The 12,156-nt window shown below is 35.1% G+C and overlaps 1 protein-coding gene across 1 annotated transcript in view; it reads left to right on the top strand.

The window, feature by feature from the left end:
* Positions 1-759: 759 nt before the first annotated feature.
* Positions 760-12,156, top strand: part of LOC139741521 (uncharacterized) — a 38,459-nt gene continuing 27,062 nt past the window's right edge. The window contains exons 1-5 of the mRNA XM_071652103.1: positions 760-1,048; positions 5,561-5,651; positions 9,540-9,779; positions 11,026-11,185; positions 11,850-11,977. Of these exons, the coding sequence (XP_071508204.1) occupies positions 5,573-5,651; positions 9,540-9,779; positions 11,026-11,185; positions 11,850-11,977 (607 nt within the window). The 5' untranslated portion in view covers positions 760-1,048; positions 5,561-5,572. The remainder of the gene's footprint in view (positions 1,049-5,560; positions 5,652-9,539; positions 9,780-11,025; positions 11,186-11,849; positions 11,978-12,156) is intronic.

Below are 12,156 nucleotides of genomic sequence, written 5' to 3'. Positions count from 1 at the left end.
TATCAATGTAATGCAATTTTTGGACCATGAGAATTGTGGTCTTATATTAAAGTATACACTGTTGAAAAGCATTCGCAACATCTATGTATGTCTACATCGATATGTTGTGTAGGTCCGTCGAAAGGAATGAATTGGACGAATAAAGAAAAGTGAAAAAAGTATTACTCTGGTTAAAGTTAAGATCTGCAGAGTGAAAGTAAATTCATCGGCGATTTATTCCAATAGACTAATTGAGAATCATTTTACTTGATGTCAGTCTTTATGTTTTCTATCTAACTCGTCAGACCTCTCAGCTATAAGATATAACTTCGCATTTGATTTGAAAAAGGAAATCATTAGGTAAATTAATGTCATTGGAAATACAAAGTTTTCTTCTCTGACACATTGTCGTACGAAGTCATGGCATACTCGACAGACCTGGAAGACAGCACACATTGTTTAGCGACTCATTTCGGGGGCTGCGCAAACGCGCGGAAAAAAGAGGAACTTTGTTTAGAGAAATAAGCTGGTGTTTGATTTCTCTCCTTATGCTCACATACACACACACACAACACACACACACGCACAAACAGACAGACAATAACAAAGCATGTCGCAGCTAGAAAGGCAGGGGTTCGCTACTGAAGAAAACATTAATCGTAACATGTTCACCGATCGGGACACGCATCCCACAATGCAGTGGGTGTTCAGGTCTACTCCTTCAGCAACGCATCCGGGAATTTCGAGCTCTTTCCAATTTGGCCGCGTTGTTGTTGTGAGCGCCGAGACCAATCATCAGAATTTCTGCCTTGACTGGAAGACACAATTTGGCCACCTTCATTTCTTCATTCCATCGATTAACGACCAGAGGTTTGCAGGGTGTCTCGGGCGTCGTGCATGTTACAATTAGGCGGCTATGGATTGATGTAACAACTCTTCCGATTAATGTATTTGTCTGGTAAATCCTTCCGGATTAAGAGGACTTTTGCCGGGTGAACACCAGTATTTCAAGCAATCATTTACACTGATATTACGGAGAGGAACTCATGCACCGAGTGTACGCAGCTGGGTAAGTTGTACTTACAGTGTGTGATGTCTCTACTTACATGAAAAAGAAATAAAGATTAGAATGTCAACTTCATTTTGATACAAATGTTATTTTGTTCTAAAAATGCAAGAAATTTGTCACTTTGACACAGTGGGTGCGAATATTGGAGTGTCGCGCCCTTCCTTTTCTTTGTTAACCTTACATCTACTTCAATTGATGGACAACATTATAGTCATTGTATGAAGGCTGTTGACGTGGAACTTAATTATCACCTTGATATAGACATGCACATGTAGTTTATATACCATTCCGGGATAGTATGAATGCAAAGAAATACAAAAAAAAAAAAAAAAAAAAAAAAAAAAAACAGATCAAATCGAAAATTTTCAAAACTTACGCATATCTTAGCCAACTGTAAACCAGAACGTATGACAGACACTAATCAAGCCTAACTTTGGTGTTCAAAACATAGTGTGTTTATCATTAATGATCTTGAACTAGTGAAAATTCATTTTTAGTCACTATGACTTGACGTAATTATCATATACATCAAGTTGAGTGGCACATCAGTTTAGTACGGTATGCATCAGTACGTTAGAGGGATCGTACAGTTTTGGTTGAGACCTAATTTCAGGTTTCTAACATTTTTTGGTGAAATAAGGAGAAACCTCTTATGAAATATGAAAGAGCACGTAATTCTATGAGGAATTCAACGTTTATTTGATAAAAATTGGTTTTGAAATGGCTGAGATATCCAAAATAGAGCGATTCTGATAAAGTGTGGGACCCACACTTTATTACGATCGCTTTGTTTTACTTTGTTTTTGGATGTTTCAGTCATTCCAAACCCGATTTTCATCAAATAAATTTTGAATTCCTCTTAAAATGGTATGCTCTGTACTATATCATAAGTGTTTTCTCGGTATCTCGCAAAAAGTTGAAAGCCCAATTCTCATCTCCACCAATACTGTACCATCCCTTTAACCTAAGAAATAATCATTTGACAATCTTATGTTCGGCTGGCCTATGACATAAAAGGCGTAGCTTGTGCCGTGGGTAATACAGGTTTAAAGGCACCGGTAAACGAGCAGGATACCATTGTAATTACAAAAAGAAATACGTTCATGCACCTGTGCAAATATTCCGTAAAATGAGCTTTAATTCCTCTCGACACGAAGATATCCTTGAATAATATGACATATTTGCATTTTCTGTCTGTTTACTAATTAGGTTTTCATCATGTTCATACGGTAGACTTTTACCGTCAATATTCATCAACCGCTACCATAGTGGCTTTTTAAAGGTTCTCTGAAATACAAATGCATGTTGATTTGTTTCGATTTATTACACCCTCAACATCACTTTCGCGGTGAAACGAATATCTAAAAACATTACATATATTTTTAATTAACTTTTCTTCTATATGTCTTCAGATTACTTGGATATGCTCATAAAAAATCCTTCCAAACCAATATTCCTGTTGTGACCTCATCTGTCAATCATTGCTAAGTACTGATGTGTTTAACAAAAGACATTGGAACGCACCTTCCCCTCGACTCAACATAACTTGCATGTTCCCTCGCCAAGTCTTTCGCTAGTCACATTAATTTCACAGAAACATGCAAGTTATGCATTTGTATTTCAGAGAACTCTTGAGTCTATTCTCATTCATTATCTTATTTTACTATAGCCCGCTAATTCCTAAGCATTCAAAGAGGGATGAATCAGTTAGTTAAAATCATTATTTTGTTAGAAGGATCACGTAATTGATATATTGTTGATTTATTTCGTGTTTTTTTTTAATTTGTACAAGGGCACAGATAAAACTAAAGAGTTATTGAACTAGACTGTAGTTTAAAAACAACAACTAATGGTCTTTTTTTGGGGTTCAGTTCCAGATGATTATGCTATCTCACAAAAATGTAAAATTACAAATATAACATCCTGCGACGTATGAACATTTAAAAGGAATGGCATTTCGGTTAACCATGATTATGTGAACATGATTATACAATGTTTGACAAGTTTGCAAGGTGTACTCCCTGTTAAGTGACGCGTAAGAGAAATAATCTACTTTTCGACAGAGACACAAAAGGAATATTTGTTAGATTTGTTTTACTTTAGATTTGCCTGTAATTGTATTTTCTGTATACTTCAAAATGATTACGGTTTGAATAATATATATATAACTTATCATGTTTTGAGTGATCCAAGTATTACAAGAATATTTAGTGGATCATTCTTTTTCCATACCTACTCTACTGTTATCCTTCAAAGCATGCGTAGGTGCTCTAGTTATACTATACTTATCATCTTAATATTATGCGATTCACTTTTCGTTTTGTATTTCTTTTTTCTTGATTGTGATTAATCAAACAATGTGATTGTTTTACTCATGCTTTCATATCATATCATATTTTGTTTCACTCCTTGCTGGATGGAAAAATAAAAACTGAATTGAATTGAATTTTATTGAACTGAATTGAATAGAATTGAATTGAATTGAATTGAATTGAATGCATCCAAAAAGAAAAGAAAGAAAATCATGAAATAGAGACCCAAAATTTTCACTGGACATGACGGGGTGAAATTAATCTGATTGTGATTAATCAAACAATGTGATTGCTTTACTCATGCTTTATATTATATCATATTTTGCTTCACTCTTTGCTGGATTGAAAAATAAAAACTGAATTAAATTGTATTGAATTGAATTGAATTGGATTGGATTGAATTGAATTAAATTGAATTGAATTGAATGCATCCAAAAAGAAAAGAAAGAAAATCATGAAATAGAGACCCAAAATTCTCACTGGAAATGACGGGGTGAAATTAATTTGAGTTTGTGGCTCTCTGACTTCAAAGTAATTGTATTATGATACATGAAATACGAACAACTTCATATCTTAGAGAATTGTCTGTTTCCCCCATAAAAAAAATGAATAAAAAATATTCAGAATTATATTAGTATATGCGTCTGCTAACAGTGTTGACGTAGCTTTACAAAATAATGTTTATCATGTGCTTTGAACCCTTTTAAAGGGATCGTATGGCTTTGGTTGAGACCTAATTTCTAGTTTCTAACATTTTTGGTGAGATAATGAGAAACCTCTTATGAAATATGAAAGAGCATGTAATTCCATGAGGAATTCAACGTTTATTTGATGAAAATTGATTTTGAAATGGCTGAGATATCGAAAACAGAGCGATTCTGATAAAGTGTGGCACCCATATTTTATTACGATCGCTTTGTTTTACTTTGTTTTTGGATGTTTCAGTCATTCCAAGCCCGCTTTTCATCAAATAAACTTTGAATTCCTCCTAAAATGGTATGCTGTGTACTATTTCATAAGTGTTTTCTTGATGTCTCGCAAAAAGTTAAAAGCCCAATTCTCATCTCCACCAATACTGTAACTGAAGCTTCAACATGTCAATAACGTGCCATTGTCTTTTGGTGTTTGTACAAGACAAAAAAAAAATGATTGTATTCTGGCATTCACTGTAGTAATGAAGGCCAAAATTACATTTCTGTTCACACATGCACACACACAAAAAAGTTTGTGTGTTGCAGAAGTATATAACTAACATTGTAATCAATGTCATCATTATCATCATTGTTATCATTGTCAATGTTGTTATGATTATCCAAAGTGCTATGTTTATGTATAGATTCCATTCCAAGAACTCCCCACCAACCAGTCAACCTGTTGAACATGTTTGATTTTAATTAGGCTACTAGTATTCGATAGTTATTCAACTACCCTCGACGAACGTGCACCTAGAAAATCTGAAAACTGCCCTTGCTAATCGATCCATACGACATGCCGGTCCTGACATCTGGAGTTCTCGTTCTCATGAAAAACAACTGTGCCAGTCATAGCATACATTTAGAAGACAAGTGAAAAATACCCTTCTTTGCAAATATGTAAGCAATAATATTTGTATGGTTCTTGCCTGCACCCCAGGTTCACAGGTTCATTTTGTCATACGTGCATCGCGTACATAAAAACAGCGAGTCTTTCTATGTCACCAGAATTATCAGTCTTGTCTACCCTTAACCACCATGATGTAGAGTACCCCTCTTCTAATTTTTCTCCTCTTTTTTTTTGTCTTTCTTATTTCATTGAATGTTCATGAAAATATTTTTTTGAATGATGTTTACATGACCATGTGTTAGTTATCCATACTTAATGTCTCAGTCAAGATTTTCATAGCTTATGACGATCCACACAACATGTATAATAACATATTTCATGTACAAACTATGTGCATATTCGTGAATAATGTATGTATAAATATGTATATATATATATATATATATATATGCGTTTTGTGAATAAATCAATTCAAATCAAATCAAAAAATGGTTCTGGTCATTACTATTTGGCTATATATCGATTTTACCGGGTTTGCAAGTGGGAATCTAAATGGATACGGGTGAAAGCCTTTTGGGATTCAGAGTATCATAAGAAATCATCTGTTGTCGTTGCTTTAAAATACATGTATTAGTAAAAATCATTATTATTTTAACAGATAATTACCAACATGGGAGGCCAGAAACTACGGAGGATTCTGTGTCTAGGGTTGCTGTACTTGCTTGGAGTTTTTGTCGGAGTTCACAGTGGTAAGTTGAATTATTACTTAGCAAAATTCTGATAGGCTCATTCATTTCATCCATCAGCCGTATTCTATTTTCGATACCTTTAATTTACAGACGTAACAAACTACGTAACTTATAGTGATGTGGCGGTTAATAATGTAGCGTAATTGTATAGGATGATATGTAACATTGCCTTCAAGTTATCTTCGATTGACGATTAACAAAATCTGTTTTTCCTCGCACACTGTATATATCTAATTCAACCGACTTTAATTACTGCTCTTAATAGAGCTATTAGTAAAATCTTATGCAAAAACAAAGCAAAACAAATGAAACCCATTCATCTTTACGAGTAAGATAAGAAACAATTTGTTTTCATTCATAAAAGTTATAAAGTCTTTGCCGTTTAAACGATATTTCCCACAAGTCTCATCAAATTTTGACAAGACCGAGCAAAAGATTTTCTGCAAAGCTGACGAATTTCTAAGAAAACATAAATAGAAGATAATCCCGTTGAATTCGCTAATTCACCTTGTACAGGATTTATTCCGAGGGTCGATGTTCCGAAATAATCAAAGCCCCTACTCCGGTGTATACCTAGATACTTATTTATCCGAAAATGAAATAGGATTCGTTATTAATTCGAAAAAAAGACTACTGCGCACCTTTGGAATTACGAACCTTATTTCGTTTTCGGATTACCGATCCTCCGGAATAACGCACTGTAACCAGTGTAAATGATATTGACATCTGCAGACGGCTGTGCTATTTTGTCGAGCTGAGCTTAGCTGACTGTAGGTACCGTTTACGCCCATTTCAAAGCTACCCTTGCTGCTAGGCACTACATGTAGTAATCTTGTCTTGTACTGAAATTGACAGAGGAGAATTACCTTACTAACACTTCAGTTCGCGCACAGGATCTATGGATTGATTCTCACTCTCTTCCTGTATGACCACCCGCCAGAAAGTGTTTACTCTATTTCTACTGTTAACACTTTGGGGGAAAATATTAAAGGGCTTGTTAAGATCATGTTTGCGCGTCGTCTGAACGCTTGTTGCTAGGCGAGCGTACATTTAACTAATGAAAAAAAAATCGTTCAAAATGACATTTGGACTATGAAAAAGAGGAAGATAACACGTTGCTATATTTCTTTCGTTCATCTCATTCTCAGGGGTTGTTCATCAAAACATTGACAGGTATTTGAGCTTGATGTTTTTTATGTAGAAAGACTTTATTCAATTACTTAAAGGACAAGTCCACCTTCATAGACTTGTGAATTGAGTGAATGCAGCAATATTAGTAGAACACATCAGTGAAAGTTTGGAGAAATTAGGATAATACACTTTTAAAAAGTTATGAATATCTAAAGTATCTGCACAGTCACTGCATGCTGGTTGAGAAGACTACGACATGATGTCACATATGGTAGAACGACAAAAGTAAAATATAAAGAGAATTTCACAAAATTTTACTTTTTGAAAAAAAAAGTGCACATTTCCTCGAGTTGTCACTGACATATGTTAAGGGTAATGTTACTCCCCCTGCTTTCTGAAGATGGAAGTCAAGTGTACTTTATCATGCGAGGAAAGTGAAAATTTGTTTTATTTTCCTTTATGATAATTTCTTTATATCGTTGAACACGTGTGTGGCATCCCAAGCTGTTATAGTGGTCTTCTCATCCAACAGTGACTTAGCAGGAACTTCAAAAATCCACAACTTTTTAACAGATTGTCTGATTTTCCTTAAATTCTCACTGATGTGTTCTACGAGTATTGCTGCATTCACTCAATCCACGTGTCTATGAAGATGAGCTTGTCCTTTAATTTCGAGATTTTCTTCCTGACTTTGACTATGATGTACTTTGGTTAATCGTTGCAGTATTTTCGATGGTAAAATACGGTTTAAACAACTTCAATTACTTACAATAACAATATCTTACTCTTATAAAAAAAAAAACCTTCCATATCAAGCAGTGTAGCCTTTCAAGATCACACACAAACCTTATACAGTATAATAATTAGTAACACTTATAGTTACTGTTTCGAGTTCAGCAAAGAACGTTTTTCATTGTTTCACTTATAAGTATAATTATGTGAATGATATGATATGTTGGTCAATCATTCACGTCACATATCTCATTGTTCCGATGAATAGGATAGTTTACTCCTACCCAACATCTCAACCCTATTCATTTCACAATATTTATATTCATGCTATTTCATTTTTAAATCATTTCATGTAAAGCAAATTGAAATAAATAGCTCTGATATTTCTGAGACATATTGGTTCAGAGGACAGTATGAAAGTCATCTCGTGCTGATTATAGAACCTTTCAGTTTCCTTGATATTATACTGTTATGATTAATTATAATATCAAAGAAAAACGTTGAGCTCAGGTAAGAAATTTGTGACAAGCAGACATGATATCAATGTCGTCAATCTGGACAATATACCGTATGAAATAAATACTGCACGCAAGAACGCAAAGCTCCATTCAGAACTTTTATTTATTTTGGATTACTTACCGTATATAAAGAGAGTCTGGCCAACTCGCTTTTCGGCTGCAGTTTTGAAGCCTGTGATTGGTCAAAACTGGTTCCGTGTCGTTTCCAAAGTGCGCTCATACGCAGCGCCCACTGTTAACTACACCTTATTTGGCTTGGTCATGAAATTATTATTGTTACGTCTGAGCGTACACGCTAACCCGGTAAGGCATAATACGCGCGGTAACGACATGGCGTCCAATTTCGTAGTTGTTCAGACTCTCATTATATACGGCACTGAGCCAATAGTTTGTGCAGCGACCTCTGGTAGGAGTCATCGAGTCCTTTGGCATTCATGACATTTGAATGGATTGCGTGATTTCTCTCAAACTTCTCTGAAGTGTTCTAATGATATTGCGGCATTCATTTCAATCAATTTGGGAAACCCCTTTTATAGTACAATATATCGATAAACATACACCGGCGGTAGTGCTGTGGGCCTATGCTCTATTAATGTTGTTCGTCACATAACCACATGTTTCAGGATTAAGTTCATGTGATATTCGCAATCACATATTACTCTTTGAAAAAGACTTGTTTTAAGAAATCATTCCAATGAATAAAGTCGTTTTCGTTGGTGAAGATGCTGCAAACTATTCACTCCCTGATCGGTGTTTGTTTAGACTAGACTGCCAGGTCTATTTCCAAGACACAATGAGTGACACGCAGTATACTATACATTTTCAAAAACTTGCGTGTCTTTGCTTTCCTCTCAAAAATTGTTATGAGCCCATAAAGTCCCCAACCAGGTTGCATGCAAGTACACGAATATCATAGATATTCACAAAAGTATTTACACTTTTACATTGTTTCTCATTTAGGATATGTTTTATCTTTCATAGTGAAGTCGCAGTTCTAAAGTGTCCACTTTCAATCGTAGATGATAGGTCTTGAAAAGTCACAGCAATTATTTCGTGACATGCGATAAAATACCAGGCTAAAATTTCATACGGTCAAGTCCGAGGAGCGGAATGAAACATACTTCTTTTTCTTTTATCTATCTATTTTGTTTTTACACGACCAAAATGTAACCAAGCAACACCACCGTTACGGACAGGCTTGTATTTCCTTAATCGATAATAGTAACTTTTTAGAGTTCTTGAATTACTTCAACATAATGACGTTCACCGTCAATTTCCACTATTTTCTTGTGCATTGTCCGATTTAGATTGAACTTTTGATATTCTGTTAGTCTGAGTGACTCTATCCCGAACGACCAACTATATCTTATAGTCTATTTTCTATTTGCACATTTCGCTGAAGATTAATTTGCCTAATTCGGAAATGCCATATATGAAGTTACATCACCACGAATTTTGTCTACTAGTATTTTCAGTGATACCATCTTTTTCATTACGTCCTCTCCAGCTCATATTCTCTTCGTTGCCGACACATCAGCCGCGGCAATCGTAAAAATTGAGTCAAATGTTACCAGCTTTAGCCAGTCGCCGTTCGAGGTGCTACCCATCGCTGGACTAGCTTCGCCCGTAGGTATTGACTATGACTACCGAGATGAGATGATATACTGGTCGGATGAGGGCTCTCATACAATCAACAGAGCAAGCATACACGGAGGCTCCCAAATGGTCCTTGCTTCATCGGCCTCAAGTTTGTTTGTTAATTTTCTTCGAACTCAATTTCATGCATAAATCAAGATTCTATTCAGTAATATCACATAAGATACCAGTGTGCAGATACAATATACATGATGACTCGAAGAAGAAAAATACATGTGTGAGTTAATTCCATTAAAAAAACATATGTCGAATTAACATACTTCAAATAATTACCTGAGAAATTACAGGGAAGAAGGACTACCACTATATAATCAGCAAAAGCTTGAACACGTGGCAGCCCAGGAAACCTACCTACATTATACACATATTTTATTCAGCAGAATGGGGGAAATACTACTGAACATATAAATGCATCATGTTTTACATTCTAGTGCATAAATACGAATAGAAATAAGTATGTTCAGTCGTCAGAAGTATGTTCAGTCGAAAGTCAAGAGACAGGGAGAGAGGGGGAGGGGATCTATACGGTCATTTCAAAATAAATCAGAGAAGCAAAGATTTATATCAAAGGATAACATGAAAATAACAAAGATACTAAGAATCTTGCTTTAGGCAGAGAATCGTAGTGCAGCTGTAAATATTGTGTCATTATATAATAGCTTATTGCGAGAACGTGTCTCGATCTTAAAAAAAGGTCACAATGAATCCGAATGAATTAGTTCACGATAAACTATGATATATCCAGGGACGAAATGTTCTTTAATATCTCCTGAGACATTGGCAACCTGTATATCCTTATAACTGAAGGAAAATGTTTGGGTAAAGACAATGAAAAGGCTCTCTGGGATAGGGCCTAACAATGATTTTACCAAAGACAATCTTATTGCTATTCATTATTGTCACTTGTCCATGATTACATTTTATTATCAAATAGTACCTTCTTGCTTTTAAAATAAACTAACACATACACACACACAACAGCAACAACAGAACAACACAAAACAAGAATTCGTGATATCATTTTACCCTATGTTATTTATTGGTATACTATAATCATTCTGTCCTTAATGGTGCGCTGGAAAATGGAAAGAATCGCTTTTAGTAATACACATTTTTTTTTTTTTAGTTACTCTTATGACAAAGGCCGTTATACACACGTTGCCACTAAATTGAAAACTGCACTGCCCTGATGTGGTAACTGCTTGCTTTAATAGTTTGAACTTCCTTTTCCTCTTTCAGTTTTTGTTCATATTTGCACTAATTCATTGAGGCTTGCTATTAAGGTTCTCGAATAAAAGGTTCATTTTTTGTGTTACGTCATTTCTTAAACAATACAGCGCCACATGGCTTGGCACTGAATCTGGCAGACAACAAGATATACTGGGCATCAAGGTTAAGCGGGAACCTTGAATCGGCAAACTTGAACGGAAGTTCAAGGTCGACTCTTCTTTGTGGGATTTCAGAACCCCGTGCTGTGGCCTATTCATACAGCAGACGGTAATTGTTACAGCCGTTCTAATTTGACCCCGTCCGTTGCTGCATGCATTTTATCACTTATTGGTACATTGTATATATGCGCATGAAACTACTCAAGACTCATATGTTTAATACTGTTGTTGTGCAAAATAACTAGTATTTTCTGTCATACTGGTATCAAGTGTTCCTGTATTGAGATATTACGTATATTCCGAAATATATCAAATATTTCATATATCCTCATAATAATCATCAATGCGCTTAATACAATATTTCTAGGCGCAAGGGGAAGTGAAGATAGGAAAGGAAAGGAATAATGAGAGATACCTGGTAAACTTATATAAAGAAAAAAAAATGCTAAATTACACCAAACAAAAGAAGACCAGTGAAGAATATGACATATAATTATACCAGGTGATGATACGCCAACATGTATCAGTAAACCGCCAGGTGGTATGATTAGACCTAACATGAATATATTGACCATCCGTAGGGGGCGGGAGTATTCAATTCTGATCAAATATGATTTTATGTAGTGCAGAATCTTATAAGATGTATGTACATGACGTTGAAATTGCCGATATGACACGTTATATATAAGACTTATAATGGCCATTATAATTTTCATTATTACAACCTAAGTATTTGCCCTTTCATTCATTTTTTGTGTCTTGTTTCCACACAGAAAATTATTCTTCACAACAGCTGGTAACTCACCGAGCATCGAAAGTGTTGATCTGAATGGACAGAATCAAGAAACACTAGTTGACACTGACGTCATAGCCCCGAATGGGTTAGCTTTTGATTTCACAGGTAGATTCCTTAAATTACCTTTAGATCATGAAATAGACAAACAGCACTGAATCGTATAGACTAAAACAGAAAAAAAAAGAGAGAAAAGATACAGAAACAGATGGATAAGCTGGGCTTATACATGGATTGGGAAGTAAAACAAAACTCCCTTTTTGTTAAATTTTATTCGAATTTGGATG

This window comes from Diadema antillarum, unplaced genomic scaffold (assembly GCF_040938485.1).
Source record: "Diadema antillarum isolate AM-2024a unplaced genomic scaffold, OU_Dant_1.0 seq00000932_RagTag, whole genome shotgun sequence".
NCBI lineage: Eukaryota > Metazoa > Echinodermata > Echinoidea > Diadematoida > Diadematidae > Diadema > Diadema antillarum.
Note: the sequence above shows the minus strand (reverse complement) of the source record. Positions and strands in the feature narration are given on the sequence as shown.